The sequence below is a fragment of the Gymnodraco acuticeps genome, unplaced genomic scaffold (genome assembly GCF_902827175.1).
Source record: "Gymnodraco acuticeps unplaced genomic scaffold, fGymAcu1.1, whole genome shotgun sequence".
Classification (NCBI taxonomy): Eukaryota; Metazoa; Chordata; class Actinopteri; order Perciformes; family Bathydraconidae; genus Gymnodraco; species Gymnodraco acuticeps.
The window spans coordinates 3,486,990-3,504,659 of NW_022992351.1; the positions used below are offsets into that span (position 1 = coordinate 3,486,990).

Here is a 17,670-nt window from a genome sequence, read left to right on the forward strand (position 1 = left end):
GAGGAACATATGAATTTATTGGCAAACCCAAAGAAAAAAACCTCAAATATACATAAGAGAGACACAAAGATGTAACCTTGTATAGTTACAGAACCATCACAATGAATTATTAATTTATACAGCAGTTTTAAATCGTAAGAAAAAATGCGTTACATTTTTATGAATGCAATAAACCCATAAAAAAACCTTGCCAAGTGTCTCCCAGTTTGTAGCAGCTACATAATAACCCTGTATGGAGTTTAATCTCGTCAAAGTTTCACTCAGAATTATGTATTGTGCCAAGACATGACAGAGAAAATAACCTATTTATTTTAGGCTATTTTCTTTACAAAGCTCTTTTGATTTAAATATCGAAATGTAACATGCCGTTCAGAGGGAGCTGGTATGAAACACGTCTGTCACTGCTAAAGGATTCATGTTAGACAACAAGAGCTACTTCGGGGTGTCACTGACAAACTTGATATGACTGGTTACACATAAGTTGATGCAGATCATTTTCAGTAAATAGATGCTGGCCACACATTAGGAGGGCCTCACATCTTATCCTGACACCAGGCACTTGTATAACCACATCCAATTTACTGCACTCTGAACCTGCAAGTCACAAATAAATAAAACCTGCATGAAAGCATTGTATTTCAAATAAGAAGGACAAATAATTTTGGAACAAATGTTAAAAAGTAGGAAAAAAGAGAATCCCTTAAAGACTTGAGACAATAGTATGAAGATCATTTTAAAAAACAGCAGTTTTCTGTGAAATGAGAAACCTTCGATAATAATTCAGTGTATTTGCTCAAACTCAGATGCAAATGCAAATAAAAAAACACCACGTCCGTTAACTCTAATAGGCTACATTGTTAAATATGCTATACAACATTTCTTATTGCTTCCATGCCAAATCATATCAATGTATTCAATCATCGGAATCTGATGTAAAAAATAACTGTAGATATTTACTATCAAACTAGAATTATTTCGTACTCTTGACTTCTTTGAATCACAATTTGTAACAGTTCAAAAGTGTGTTAGTACAAAAACTGCTCAAATTACTATAAACATGATGTGTGCATGACTACAGTGATTATTACAGACTGATCGTTAATCATTAGGTCACATTAAGGAAAAATGTCAAATTACAAACTCCTAGCATACAAACGACCTTGTGCTTTGGGCAGTTAGAACTGCAGACATACACAAATCCTGTCTTGAAACAGACACACCTTACCCCCCTATACAGTTATGCGTAATGTGTTTCACACAATGACCATTCATCAAAAGGAACAGCTGGATAAATTAGAGATATTGTGCCAATGGGATTATTTCACATGCACGGACAATAAACTGAATCCAAACATTGTTATTGCTATCAAACCTAATGCAAAAATGTAAAGCAATTTCCACTCGGGTCTTATTACTTCATCCGTGGTTCTAAATGCCATGGAGTAAAAGTACACTGGCTTTTATTCCAAATATACACTACAACAGGGGATTTCACAAATCTGTGCCAACAGAGGAGAAGGCTCAAAAACCTCACATTTACATACTCCTTGCTGTCAAATACCTTATTTAAAGATGGGATTCAATTGTTTTGGAGAGTTATTAACCAGCTACAAACAGCAATCGTTATAACACCTAGCAAATTGTCAAAAACAGCAAAGAAGAACAGGTTTATGTACGAGTGCATGAGAAAAAAGGTCTCGGATCTTCAACCAAAATGAGAAGTATTTCGAGCGCTCCCAGGTGATGGGCGAAGCAGGACCCATAATGCAGTGGTGGATTTATACAAGTAGCTTCACTTCAAACCCCATTACTCTGTCAGCAGTTTAAATTACTGCATCAGTACTTCATTCCTTAAAATAAATAAGTTAGAGACTTAAACTCAATCAACAGAATCAATAACTGAAGCACAATACTACAAGACCCCCTTCCTCCCCCACTGTGGAAATAGTCCCAGGAAGCTTCCGTACATTCATCATACTTCATAGATGACAGCAGAGCAACGCAGACTCTCCATCTGATAGCTGAGGCCAAACTTCATACTAGAAGGTGAAAGGAAGAAGTAGTTGGAGACGAAAGAGACAGGAGCAGCGGCCAAAAACTGGAAGCTCAACTGTTGCTCAGTAGCATGTCAGGTTAATCCTGTTATTCCAGCATGTCCTGTACAAAGAGAAGAAAATATCAATGAAGCCTGTAGCCAAGCAAACAAGAACATCCATTATGGTTTTATTTACACATGCGCCCAACTCAGTTACTTAAGGAGCTGTGTTCTAGGTGTAGTTAAGGACATGACTTTGTAGCGATAATTTAAAGTCATTCCCTTTTTTAAGCTACAATGAATTCTCTTACACCGGACCAATTACTGTTGTATTTAAAGATTGTATCATTTTTGAGGAAATTATATGTGAAAAAGGATTTAAACTTGCAGAGTATGACTACGGCTAATGATAGCTTATTAATTAATCTTTTACATTTTTTTTCTCGTATCAGCACATACATATGTCGGCAAGATTTAGCAGTACAGAAATTCTAAATATTTATTTAACATCATTTAGCAAGAATAACATTATACTGTTTGTCCACCAGAGGGCCCTGGCATTTTTTTTACCAGTATCCTTTCAAGTGTATTACATTACTTTCTTTCCTTCTTCACCTCCACCACCATTTGTTGTTACAGCAGGCTGTAGTTAAAGTAGACCGAAGGACTCAAGATTCAACTTGTATCCAGCATCAAGTTGTGCTGCAGATAATTTTTTGTCTGGTTTGTTTGTTTTTTCTCTGTGTCACTTCTTTATTTCTCAGAATTTGACATTCCAAGCAGCATGCTTTAAAGAAATACACACATGTTTTGGGTCTCAGCAAACAACAATGGCCCAATCTTAATAGTACAAGTGTATTTGTTTTTATCTTATCCTGAGTATGAGGGAGTGAAAAGTATCCACACTGTACCTCATCTGAGTCGTCGTGAAACTCTATCTTGCCATTCTGAGTGTGGTCTGTGTCCAGGGGGTCGTCCATCCCTTCAACAGCATTGTCCTCGACATGCTGCTGCAGCACAGAGTACCTGTGAACCAGGAACCTGCAGGGCACAAAATAAATGATCCGGTAAATGTGTATCTGGAAAACACACTTAAAAGACATGATGGAGATGAAAATAAATACTGAATTATAAAGATAGAGTCTGCATTCTGAACAGGCTATCCTGTATATATATATATATACACTATACACTAACCTGCCACCACAGACATATTTCTTGATGAAGACGACTCCGGCTGCAATGCTCAGCACCATGACGATGAGGACTGTTATCACAATGGGTACAGACTTGGAGGAGGGACCGTCGATCTGTACAAATAATGGCAGGGGCAACTGTTAAAACTTGTGGGAACAGACACACTGAAGGCAAGCATACGACTAGAACCAATCAATATACGTAACATTTTACACAAGTAGGCAGAGGTACTGACCAGAAGTTCAGGGCCCACCAGGTCACTCACACACCTCTTACTGAGGTCGATCTCTTTACGCTCAGGCATCTTTCCTCCCTCACATTTATCTCCGGGGATTTTCCTATAGCTGTGGACCAAAGACACATCAAGAGTATGATAGTTGCATATTTCCAACTGACACGGATAAACATTCAAATGCAGATCGGTCTATAGCAGTTAATATCACCTAATGTTAATTTAAGTTTAGATCACATCCCAGTCATATTGTCACCCACTAACTTCACACATGTATCATCTATTTAATATTATATTTTTTTTTTTTAAAGAAGAAGAACATGCCCCTTTTTTATATCAAAATGCAATGTTTTTTTTAAGATCCCTCCTGTTACTGTTAACACAGATATAAAATAATGTATACACCACTAAAGTATTCAATTTCACTGAGGAAAACGTGACAGTACAGAAGTTAAACACCAATTCACTGGGAGTTCCCACAACACACAATGGTCTAACTGGATTTTCAAGTCCAACTTCAAGTTAACTAAATAAACAATCTAAAGGGATGCAGTCAATGGCAATGAAAATCCTAAAACGCCCTCTGCCCTTGCTAATTAAACATATAAATACAAAAATGAAAGAAGATCTGTGAACCAAAAATGTCATTTTCCTTTATGGTCAACATTCACTCTTAAAACATTACACAGCACCATTACAATCCTTCAAATGGAGCCTTCGAGTGTGCAAATCATTTGTTCTTGTTTTAACTTTATTCAATTTGATCAAGCACCCGTTCAATGTCAGATCAGACTCTGAGATGTGCGTGTCCTTCTTATCATTATTTGTTTTCATTGTTCCTCATTGAAAGCATGAGAGTCACTCTCCCCCTCCTCTGCTTCCCCTGACTGATCTCTACTTCCTCTTCCTCATTACTTCTCTACTCGGACAAACACTGACAGCTATCTTCTGTCACTATCTACCATAAAATGTGGCAATATACATTGTTGAATATATTTGAATATATTGTAAATAGTGAAATGGATAAATACATTATCAAGCAGACTTATCATTATAGACTAGTTGAAGTGAATCATGTAGTGCTAATAAACACAGGAGAGGGTCCACACAGTCACTCACCCACTGGTCTGCAGTTGTTCCTCTTTGCCTTGCAGACAGAACTCCAGCACTTTGCCCTTCAGGTCCGGCTGCTCCACACACTCAGAGCTGTTCTCCTGACGGTAGTAACCAAAGTCACTGCAGAGAGACAAAATATCGTGAGTAAGGGTGGAAGAAAAGCCTATATGTCCTCTTGCATCTGTAATTAATTTGATTTACATGAACGTTTTAATTCTCACAGTAATTTCTTTTCTCAAAGGAAAAATACTTTCCCGGATACGTTTACACTGATAATCAATACAAGTTTGACACATTTAATATGGAATGTTTCTCAAGTTACTGTAGTTTATGTTTTAAAGTGCATCCATTTTTGTTTGATTTTTGAGTTAATCACATTTAATTGAGCAATCTTTTTTCCTATACTTTGCAAGACCTTTACACCAACAACTTTACTTCAAATTAAAAACAATTATCGCCAGTAAGCAGTAATATTAGTATGAATTTGGGGCACATGTCTTACCACAGGAAGTCATCCAGGGTGCACGAACAGGGGGTCGGCGACGTGTTGACCTCGAAATCTCGTCCGTTCCAGCAAACAGAGTCCTTCCTGAGACGCAGGAACTTCTCTTTGTAGCCCAGCATGCAGCCATCTTTGGGGTCACTGATGTCATCAGAGTGGGCCAACCACTGCACATAGTCATCATCACCACCTGCGTTCATCAATGTTTTGTTACATATAACTCAATCAGAACACAAAATATTGACAGTCAGTTTGTTGTATCAGACATATTCTCCTGTCACGCACAGTCTCTGGTGAGCAGATCCCTGAAGTCGATGGTGATGGAGATCCAGTGCTGGCTGAGGAGGGCGTCTCTGTAGCCCCAGACACTGACGTTCATGGAGCGAGCTCCCGGCTCCGAGGCCAGCCCAGTAAAGTAGATGGGGTCTTTGGTGAAGACGTAATTACGCCAGCACTGTCCTTCATCAGTAGAAAATCTGTCAGGACATTCATGAAAGTACAAACATTAGCATAACCCCAATAAATATTAAAGGTCACCTATTGTGCAAAATCCACTTCTTCATGTCTCTTATACATAAACATGTGTCCCCTCTGTGTAAAGAGATTGTGAAAGTTTCAGGAAAAAAGATTCTCTCTCTTTTTGTCCTGATCCATTTAATAAAAACCTGTCTGAAAATGAGCTGATCAGATTTTGGCCACTTTATGATGTCATCATGTTTTTTTGGGTTGTGTAACCTAAAGCCAATAACCAACCGAGGTAACCCCCCCACCTTATCACCTGAATCTCCTCCTAGAGCACCATTAGGCGCTTTGACACCGCAGTACTTTTCCCACAAAGGTTCATCAGAACTTAGTTCATGAAAACTCTTTAGTTCTGATGAACTAAGTACAGATCGCGTTCACACCGGAATAAGTCCCTGGGGTAGGATTAGGCAAATTAAGCCTTCTTCTTCTGCTTTGGGTTTACTGGCAACTTCACGGCGTATACTGCCACCCGAAGTCCCCGGCCGGAAGTCCCCGGAGTTGGGGACTGGCTTCAGTAGAAGCTGCTGGGACTCCCAGCAGCTTCTACTGAAGCCTTCCGAGTAAATCGCCAGAACGCCGACACCTCCTCATCTCCACCACTCCCATGTTTTATTTTGTGTTGCCATAAGTTAGTCTCTCTGCGTTTGTGAGCTGGGCTAATGCTAATGCTAATGCGAGGATAATAAAATGGCGGCTTCACAAAACTTTTTGGGAGTTTTACGGGGCGTGGTTTGCAATCCGCCCAGCCAATCAGAAATAGGAACCTTTTTCTCCCACGAAAGTACGTGCTCTCTAGCAGGGACGGAAAAGGGGGTGAAAAGGTTCTCATGAACTCATTTTAGTTCCTATTTTTTTTGGTGTGAACGCAACATTTCGGAACTATATCGGAACTAAAGTGGGAAAAGTACTGCGGTGTGAACGCGCCTATTGTGTTTTTGTTTAACCAAATATCTCGCAGAGGGCGTGGGGAGTGGCAGTTCATTTGTATTTAAAGCTACAGACACAGAATCAGCACTTTTGAAACAGGGCTGAAACAGAGGGGATTATGGGATGCTACAATGGGTGATCTGTTTGGTATTTCGAGCCAAACACTTCAGAGACATGTTTTGTATATATCTGAGACCTATAATATATTGTTGAAAATCTGTTAAATACGGGACTTTTACAGTAAAGCTAAACCATATGTGAGAGAGTTGTACTGCATGCAGTTTATTACATATAAATCAGGTAAAGACAACACATAGAGACTCAAAGCATCAGCAAACAAACTGATCCATTCCCTAACAAAGACTCACTTGATGGTGTTGATAGGTTTAATGAGGCTTTGCTCCACAGCAACCAGCAGCCCTCCAGAGTCCAGAATAGCGTAGTGATGGGGCCCATCCAGGGCCTTTATCCATGTATACCCCCCATCATCAGACACATACACATCAGGCTTCATCACTGAGATGGCATCCCCAACACTCCCTGGTGAGATAGAAAGGGGTCAGAATGGAACAAAATAAATCATGTTTGTATTTTGGAAACATTCTTGGATTGTTTAAAAAAATGATAATGGTATAGAAAGCTCTGAACTGAGTTACCGTGAGATATGATGAGGCCCACAGCGTTTGGTTCAGTCAGAGGCAGCATGGGGACGTTCAGCTTCATAGCAGTGCTGTAGGCCGCATGGATGTGGAGAGTGCACTGTAGACACAAACACATAAATCTGAATGTTTACAGTTCAAACACTGTAGAGGTTGAAATAATACATTTAAAAAAAGAAACTTCTAATGTGCTGTGTTTAGCCTTTTTGACACTACAATACAAAAGCTAGTTTATCAATACTTATTTCATCAAAGTACACAGTTTCTATCAAGAATGATCTACTTTCTATCTTTGTTTCTTTTTCCTCTTTTCTCTGTTTACCTTGTCTGGGTCTTTAGCTGTAGCATCGCACTTGCTGTTGACAGGTTTCCTCAGGGGGACCCACTCCCCTCCCTGATCAAAGGACACCACAGACTGCACAGAGTTATCTGGAACAACAAGACATCAATATTATTCACAGGTAGTCTTCAACATTTAGCTAAACAATATGTTTCATTTCTGTTCAGTGTTCGACATTTTTTGTGGGGCAGTTTAGTAGGAAGTAAAGCACGTTTTATTTAAAGAAGCCATAATAAATGTCAGATATGGTATTAAGTAGCATCACATTCGAAATGTGTGTGTGGGTGTGTGTGTGTATTTCTTTATTCTTTCTTAGTCGAAACACACAGTAATAATGGATAAATTTGGCAGGATGAAAACGGAAAACTTGTCTTGTAAAATGGGTTAGAATTTAAGAAAAAGGAACAAGGAGATTTGTAAACAGACCATTTAGAGCGCCGCAGACAAGATGGAGTCAAGCTTTAGCTGGTGATGTGATATTTCTAGTGAAGTGTGAGCCAGCTGCATCAAAAAAAGCAGGACATCTAACTCTGAACAGCTAATTAAATATTGATTTGACGCCCTGCCTCTGGTATGTAATGAAGAAGTAATATGTATATGTCTTTCTGAAGGGAGTTTGAGTACAGGCATGTGTTTGCTATCAGTTTACCAAGCACAGGCATATGAATAGAACTACCTTTCGCCAAAACGCTGGTGAAGAATACTCCTCGCAGGGAGGTGACATTAGTGAAGTCGGTATCGCCCCCCGTGGTGGTGTAAAGGTGGCGCTCCAATGACTTGGAGTACACGGTGCCCCGGTCATCTGATACATAAATGGTGCCAAATCCTGTATCTGTGGATGTAGAGAAGAAACATAGCCAAAAGTACATGCTTTACATTCTCTACACGCTGCCTACTATTCCTAAATGGTGATGCTTTTCACAAGGAAACAGGTGAGTTTTCTGCACAGACTGACCTCCAGGCTCATCGACGTGCATGAAGACCATGTCGTCGTTGGCTGCCAGGATGGAGTAGAACTGCTCGTGCCCGACAGGGGGCAGCTGGGCCATGTTCCACTTGTCACCCTGGTCCACTGACACATGGATCATCCTGAGAGTTCCCTGCAGAGACAGGCGAGAAATATTTTTACTCTGGATGCCAGATCATGTTTCCTTATCTGCTGGTTACTAGGACCTGATGTATACTGACCCTGCCTGTCATCACAGAGGCAAAGAGGAAGCGTCCACCCAGACCGAAGGAGTAGATCTTACTAGCGACTGTCTTGACGGTTTTACCATAGTTGCTAGACCTCTTCAGATCCAGCATTCCCCGATCCACTGGAAAAAGAAACAATGGACTACTTTGAAATACATTTTCCAAGAGTTACTTAATAGTTGCATATAGCATTTAAAAGAAATATGACCCACAATCATGAAAATAAGGATATATTTATAAATATTTAGCTTTTTCATGTTAGAGTAATAAGTTAACATATGCATAAAAAAATATATGTATTTTTAGGTTTTGCTTTAAAGGTCCCATGTCATGTTTTTCTGGTTATTACCCGTCCCCTTGTGTGTTATGAAGGTTTTTCTGCATGTAAACGGTCTGCAAAGTCACAAACCCTCAAAGTACACCCTGTAGCGAGTAAAACTCTAACACAGAAAATACCTGTCTATGCTGCCCCAGAACGCCTCGTTGGAGATTTCTCTTTTTCTTCATGGTGACGTAACGTGACGTAACGACGACCCAAATGGACCCATTGGTCCAAATGGACCAATCCGTGGAGCCGTTACGTTACGTCCGCGGATTGGTCCAAATTGACCAATCCGCGGACTTCCTCACACACACACACTCAATCTTTTCTCAGCTGCAGCTCAGCCGATTTCTCCTCCCTGAGACGGCGGGATGCGGCGAGGCTGTGAGTCGGTATGTGAGCACACACACAAACTCCCAGCCAGGCTGCGGGTGTGTGTGTGTGTGTTCGGGCTGGGCTTCGCTGTCTCGCAGACGGCCACTGGGCTCATAGGGAGGGGGGGCAGGAGCTCCAACAAGCCGTTTAGGACAGAGAGTGAATACACATAATATACAGAGATGCTGTATGAGAAACCAATGCAATTTTGGAAAATTGCACAATATAAATCTATTTTAGTATACCTCAACAATGGAATTATGGTCAGTAGAAATGGCCATGACATGGGACCTTTAAGAAGGGATGACTTACCGCAGGATCCATTCCGGCTGGATGTGAAGAAAATTGTATTTTTCCTTCCCCTGGTATCACAATGAAAAGAAAGAATTTCAGATAAGCAGAAACACCCATTTTAGCCTCCAAAGTCAAGGACATTTAAGCTTACTACAGTAGATGTATAGGGATTTGTTGATGTTAAGTATGTGACAAATGCTCACGTTTCAATAAACAACAAAACCAGCACAGAGGAAATCAGGTCTCTCAGGATTCCTAATGCATCCTCTGTTTATTCCTATAGTAGGTTTTGCTTCATAGTGAAAATAGATATTGCATGACATAGCTTATCAAATGCAAAGACAACTCAGTCATGCCCTTACTAAATATTTACGTTTTTTTTAATGTTGGGCTTTGACTTTACAAAACTCCTGCCCAAGATTAAAATGACCTAACTTCCTCGAGCTTGTTCAAATGAACATCTTTGGGATAGTAATAAAAGTTGATGTTTTATGAACACTGTCATGTACATGCAGTTTTTCTCAGACAGTGACTTTGAAAACACAGATTTAAAGGTAACAATATACAGTATTTAGAGCTGCAAAGGTTACCAAGCAATACAAACCAGGAAGTAACTCTACTGTAAATCAACAAGAGTGCTGCAAGGGCTCGGCCTCAGCTGAGCTGGTTTTACAGTCACCGACTGTAATGCAATGCAGTTTTACTGCCTATTTTGGAGCAAAGATACAAGTCTTTGAAGGAAAATTATGAACATGTTGTCATTGAGCTTATTGAGGTAAACACAAATCAGCATAACTGTCAAAACAACACTCTGCTTTCATCCTACCTGTAATAATTATTATGTTGGAGGAACTAAAACAAAAGAAAAATATGACTAACAAATTCTATCACTTCTTGAATCGTTGCCAGTTGACACACCAATAAGAATGCCGTCTTTCAACTACTCCCTAATCTCACTGAATAGAAATGTTTACCTGAGACACATTTGGGGATTTTGAGTTACACTGCTGTTTGTTCACTGAGCACCTGACAAAGGTGCTCAGTGAACAAAGTTTGCCTCTTCTCTTACCATTTAACAAGACACACTGTGTCTTGGATCTTTTTCCAGTTGCTGCCAAAATCTTCAGACAGCCACAGTTCATTCTGAAGACGGAAAAAATAGATTTATTAAGTAATTAAATATTGGTTCAACTGCACTGTTAACGCAGCTCACACAGAACTTGGTACAGAACATGAGTTGCCCATAAATAACATTGACATGTTAATAAATGTGCTCTGTGCAAACAATTATTGACCATTGTTTTTATTCTTTCTATGAGGGAGTGAGGTTAAGGCCATTACTTAAGGGTTTTAAACCAGGTCACGCAAAAGGTTGTTTACTCTCTCTAATTAATGACAGATCTCTTATAACTATGAGATACACACATACTGTAAAGCTTTTAAGGTTTGTATAGACAAACTTACTTAAATCCCATATTGTAAGTTCCAAACAAAAGCTATTTTTAATGGATAGGATTGTTTCAATGCTTTTTTTTACTGGTTTTCCAAAACCGTCAATTTAATAGGAGACAATAAAGAGAGCAAACACCCCTTTATTTGTATACACACCATTGGCTCCAAGTATCAATAGACTTTATGGTACTTTTTACTTGTTTACTGTCTGTTGATTGTCACATATTATCATACGTTTGCCCTTGTTTAAATGTTTCATTTGTAGATGTATGAAATGTGCTCTATAAACAAAGTTATAAATAGCTTCTAACTCTCTATCGTTCCATTCTTACACTGTTGCTGAGGACCAGAAGCACATTGGAATTGTCAGGGTTGTATGTGATCTGCGACAGGGGGATGAAGGGCAGGTCGCGGTGGATGAAACTCTTTCCAAAGTCTTCAGAGACAAAGACCCTGGACCCAAGACCTCCAGAAACTTCTCCTGTCAGGATCACCTACGAGTCAGAGATCAAAATGTAGACTAATGAAACCAAACAAAGGCTAAAGGTATTTTACAGTTCGGCACGTCAGAGAAGTACAACATTTGATGATGAGGACATGACTTACTTTCCCACTGTTCCCGATAGCAATGCCGAACTCTGACCTGATGAAGGTGTTGTTGATGAGGGACGTCACATCTTCGAACGACTTCCCGTAGTTTTCACTAGCACATAAAGGGTTGCGGTTGATGTAAATGCAAATCAAATGCAAAACATGAGTTGTTTTTTTCCAGCAGGTTAGATGACTTACCTTCGATAGAGTTTTGACTGCCCGAGTCTAATCATGAAGAAGGGCACCTGAAAGGTCGTCAAAGCCAGAATGACCTGCCAAGAAAATAAGGTTTAGCTTTAAGAAAGTGGAGCCTGGATCTTTTATTTATGTAGATCAGACCCTTATGTGAGGGAACTCATTATGAAATCAACAAGGTTCTTTGCAAGCAGACTTCACAGTCACTTTCATGCAGTTCACTCAATATTCAAGCAAAGTTTAGTCTGCTCCCGTCACAGAGAAACAACACTGCAAGAGAGACAGGTTTGTGCAAAAAAACTGAAGAAAATAACACTCACCCCAGTGCCATCTCCAACCCAGGCCAGCGACACTGACCCACTCAGGTCATTGAAGGTATACTGAAGAAAGATTGAAAATAAACATATTACAAATCACAGCACTAGTTGAGCAGTATGTCTATATCTGTAAAAATACTTAAGTTTTACTTTAAGTTGAAAAGAAGGTATAAACCTACTAGGGCTGTCCTAGACTGCAGAAATAATTAGAAAATGCATTTCCTGCTGAAAATGCATGTGAATGCTGTAAACTGTGTACATTTGTTGCTGAATTTAGCTGAAAATGCAGAAAAAGCTGAATATTCTATTAGTTGAATGGTAGCTGCTTTTACCTACAGAGACCAAGTAAGTGTGTTGCTGAACTTAGCGGAGAAATGCAGAAAAGTGAAATTATTTGAATCAAAATGGTTACAGCTCAAAAGCATTGCAATGACTTTGTTCAAAACTTGAAAGTGAAATGTTAAACTAGAAGAGTAGGAAAAATAGTGAAGAAGCTTAATATTTAAAAGAAAAGGTTTAAAAAAAGGTATAAACAACAACATGTATATCCTCAATGTCCTGAAATAGCTGAATAAGTTAATAGTTGAATAGTTTCTGCAGCTGAAAGTAGGCTGAAGAAGTTATATATTAAATGTAAGTAGTAGTGAATGAATGTTTACAAACACCTGTGTGTGTGAGCCCAGAGATCAAAGGTTACCATGGTGACAACGTTATCAAACATCTGTGTACGTGAGCCCAGAGATCAAAGGTTTCCATGGAGATGTGCTGTGAAAGGGGAGCCTTTCCGTTGTTCTGAATGAGAGATAAAGCTCTTACATTTCTAACTATAGTTTGAAATCAGTAGCTAATATCGGTAAAATGTCAACGCGTGCAGCATTTCAGGACCCCGACGAGCGTCTGAAGTGTGCTTTTTGTGTACTTTCGGGTCAATAATGTGGCATTTTTGGCAGATTTACTAAAGGTGTGCAGCTGCTGCTCTGAGGACAGATCAGGCTTAATTTACAATGGGCCTTAATGGAGACATGTTGAAAGTCTTTGTCACTTCATGCCCTCAAGAGGCATTTTGTTAAAATGTTTTGCTTAATTTTTTTTAATTTTTCAAGCTCAGAGATGTTTTCCTACAATTCAAGCATACAATTATGTCCCAGGAGTGTAGGGTTTGGGAATTATGGAAGTTTAAACGGTTGTATCTGTTACTTTTCTCTTTCGTATAGCCCGTTCATTCACACGAGGCCATAACGGAAACGCGTAAACGGACCCCGCAAACGATAACGGGTCCCAAGGTGGATAGATCTGCAAACGGAACGCTCTGGGGGGGCAAACGGCTCCGTGTGTACGCCCTATATGATCATTTCCTGATAACGATGAAGCCATAGCCCCACCTCTGCTGCTCACTGCTGTAGCATGGTCAGTAGCTACTGCTACTGACCATGCTACAGATGTTAGTGCAAAATCTACAGCTCCTCTACCACAACCATCAGCAACAAGTGGACATGGAGAATTACATGAACTACATGTTGCTAAATCCACCGCGGGGCATAAACAGAAGGGCAACCATGGCAACGATGCTCGGGGGTCTTCTTCGCTGCTTTTGGTGTATTTTGTGGCAAAAGTACAGCGCCACTTACAGGCCCGACATATGTACTACAGCGTCTCCAGCGCTTTCGAGCGGTCTCGTGCGGGAGTACAGCGTCACTTACAGGCCCGGCACATGTACTACAGCGTCTCCAGCGCTCCCGAACGGTCTCGTATTCGGTTCGTTTGCGTTTCGTATGCGTTTGCGTGTAAATGGGGTCTAATACGGAGCGTCCACACAGCAGCGTGCGTTGACGCTTGGCGGTGGGCGTGTCTGAAGATTGGGGATTTTTTGCGAGCAATGCGACCAACAACCAATCACATGAATCTCCCGCCCCCGACATACAAAGCAATGGCAATGTTAAAACGAAGTAAACTGGATATATAATCCCCAAACAGGCGAAAACCTACCAGTTTCACCCTCTGTCTCTGCCACCTCCCCCCATGCCTGGCTCCTCCGGTTTGTATCCCTGTATGTAAAGAGGGACTGGTCATATAGTACCAGGTGATTCCCTACCGCCACGATAATTTTCTCCTCCATTTTTTTACATATGGGCAATAACTGCGGTCTGGCTCTCCCAACATACACGCGGTTTGATTGGCTAGCGCTTGTGCTGTCAGATTTGCATACGCGGGATTTGATTGGCTGACGCCTCCGTCGAGGCGGCAAAAGTAGAACATTGCTCTACTTTTGCAGCGAGCACCGCGAGAGAAGCTACGCTTTGCTCCCACAATGCAGTTCGGCGAATCGTGACGTCAACCCATTCAAAGTGAATGGGTTGTGCAGAAGTGCAGAAGTGCAGAAGCGAGCTGCGCAATACACACACTAATGTTAAAATCTGAAGAAAGCCTCTTTACCAAGCTCCAAACTAACTTAAATATCTCAAAAAGTGTAAAATATATGAAAAATCTGAAGAACTTAATGTTATAGCTGAAGGTCTTGTGATCATTTTAAAGTTGGAATGAAGTCTCTAGCTGAAAGTATGTGGAAGGAGTAGCATTTGGCGCACGGTGTAGGTAAAAGAGGATTTGAAGGTTCCTCTCATTGAGTTACATGTTAAAAAAATAGTTTAAAAAGCTGAATATTTCAAAAAGTATAAAATATTTCGAAAAAGTTGAAAGTTTCCCATCATGTGCTGAAAAGGCTGAACATTTTTTATATTTGAATGGTTTCTGTAGCTAAAAGTAGGCTGAAGTTATTCGACGGCAAAATATTGGTTGAAATAATAATAAGTACATTAAAGATTTGAAGAACTATAGTGGAATGCTGTAAACAGCATTCACACTAATTAGTCTACTAACACTTTTACGATTTTGCCAGCAAATTGATTTGTTTAATGGACCCACAGACATGTTTCTTCCACAAAGAATCATGCTAAAGCAACACGAGATGTGCTTATTCTTGGAAATAAATCATTCTGCTGATAAAAATGGTGAATGGACTCAAGAAATCTTAGACGACAAAGACCAAAACAACAAATTAGGCAACTGATCAAGTTAACAGTCCTAGCACTGACCACACAACTACAAACTGAAGTCAAATTGTGCATTTTGCCATTTGTTTTGCTCTGACTACCGTGCTTCCTTCCACTGATGACAAAGTAGAAACTGAAGCACCTCTTATCCGACTCATTTCAACAGGCGGAAAGCTCCAGTCAAACTGCTTTCAGGGAAGACCTTTGAAAATAGCTAATGAATACCACATTAAGACCTGAGGACAAGAAACGGACTTTGCTTCTGTTGATTGTTTTGTGCAAATCAAGTCAATTTAGCAGTAGGGCTCAAACTAAAATACTTGTCCAACTGCCTGATTATAAATGGTATTTGTGAAACTTTTTCCCCGTGTTCTTCAACCATGTGAACACTCACTACGTGTTTCAGGCAGGTCTCTACCAGCAGTTCATGCTGTAAACAGCTCCAGTACCAGTGGGACCTGCAACATTAACTCGTGGGGAATGACCAGGAATGACGAAGCTGAGCCTCCAGGAATTCTGTCGACTTTAGATTACCAGGGCAAGTATACAAAAACTGCGATGCAAAGTTGATCACATGACAATGAGGAGCTAGGCAAATACACTGGACTCTGCTGAGGTCAGCCTACTGTTTAGGAAAAGCATTGCATAGTTGCGTAGATACTTTATAAGCTGCATTAATTGGGGTGCTTTCACTTAAAGCACTTAAACCTACACATATGTTGAGACCAAATGTAGCCTTCTCCACTATTCAGGATTTAAGAGATAACAACTAAATGCTGTAGTCTCTTGGTTTCCAGCAGACTTCCTGCTTGCTAACTCCTTACACCACCACACAAACACAGCTTTTAATTACAAAATAACTACCACACAGCCAGTCACATGTATCCCACTGGGCCAATTTCCCAGTCAACATTAAGGCAGATTCACTGTCAGTTGAAGCAAAGAAAAGTGGGATCCACAAATACAGAATACAGCTGCATCCTTAAGAAGAATAAGATATAGGGCATGTCAATTATTGGAGCATTTGAAAGGTAAACCTGTCTGGTAGTGCTTCAGTGCAGCCTACGTAGGTCTTTAAGCATGAGGAAAATAGGCGTTGTTACTGTTTCACCACACTGTATTTCACTGCACCAAATGCCAAAGAGAAATCATGATGTAAGGGAAGATGGTTCCAAGCAAATCATTTCCAGGTTCTTTAAAACAAATTAAAAAAACAGAAACACAGTGCAATATCTTCGGGGTTAAGTCTACAGTTGAATGGAAACAGGCCGCCAGCTTTCTAAAGGCACATGATAGCTGATTAGGCCTATTATTGTTGCACCTGGTTAGCACCTGCGCATCCTCTGCGTTACGCTCATTTAATTATCAGTAACAGGACCTCAGTTGGTAACTTACACTGTGGGTGTTTTCTGCTAACTTGGTGTCAGCTCCTTTAATTGCTTTGCAGGAGTCGCCCTGCTCGGTGCTTCTTCGTTTTATGTTGTGGATTGGTGATGCAGCCAGCCATGCAGGCAGAGCTCTCTTTACGATGTTCGCTGCTTGTGCTTTAATGTTTGAATGCCTCGCAAAAAGCGACTGTCCGAAAGGGTTGGATTCCAGCCTAGAATCTAGACCGGCTGTGAAAGTGAAAACGGATAACAGCAGGGCACGGCGCAGCAAAAGTCCCATCATCGCTGCTGGTGTCAATGGCAAACAAAACAAAACAAAGACGAAAAAACACCCCAAAACAAGTCTTTGTTTATCCTGGTCTTGTCTGGAAATTGAAGGTCGCTACAGCTCTGCCGCGGATGACATCAACAATACAGTAGTCTCCTCCTGACAGCGATTATTTCGGGCTTTCAAAACACGGAGCGCCAAAGCTCCGTCTATTTCCCCGCGCAGCAGCAGAAACTATGTCAAAAAACGAAATTTTGAAAATGTACCGGAGTATTAACAGCGAATATCCGCGCAGCACTCCTTAGCCACGATCAGGCAAATTGTGTCTGCACAGGTTGTGGTTGTAACCATGTAATGCTATATGCAGAGAGACGACTCTGTGATTGGCTGTTCTTCTGTTCCGGTCCACCTATCCGCTTTTGAGGTTTTGAGGAGGCGGGACCTAACAGAGGAGCTGTCAAAGCCTGTCAAGATAGGTTGAGCATTACTATCATGTAACTCCATCCATCCAGAAATCAATTCAAATGTGATTTTTTTTTACAATTGGTTACATTTTGGGAGACAATAAACGTGTTATTTAAATACAGGTGGGCTAATCTAAAAGGGGGAGAATACAGAGTAAGTGCTGCTTTATAATTAATTGGCTCAGCCCATCTGGCTCTATCACTCAAAACAAAAGTAATAAAACGAA

At 40.4% G+C, this 17,670-nt stretch overlaps 1 protein-coding gene across 1 annotated transcript; it reads right to left on the minus strand.

The window, feature by feature from the left end:
- Positions 1-17,339, minus strand: sort1b (sortilin 1b). The gene is made up of 20 exons (XM_034209125.1): positions 16,719-17,339; positions 12,277-12,336; positions 11,960-12,033; positions 11,777-11,873; positions 11,503-11,664; positions 10,788-10,861; positions 9,737-9,786; positions 8,722-8,849; positions 8,489-8,633; positions 8,210-8,365; positions 7,516-7,622; positions 7,191-7,293; positions 6,903-7,074; positions 5,368-5,558; positions 5,083-5,272; positions 4,584-4,700; positions 3,468-3,576; positions 3,233-3,345; positions 2,947-3,076; positions 1-2,157 (listed from the first exon to the last, which is right to left on the minus strand). Exons 1-20 carry the CDS (start codon positions 16,992-16,994, stop codon positions 2,143-2,145), a joined length of 2,469 nt encoding a protein of 822 aa, XP_034065016.1. The 5' UTR covers positions 16,995-17,339; the 3' UTR covers positions 1-2,142.
- Between the last annotated feature and the right edge of the window lie 331 nt (positions 17,340-17,670).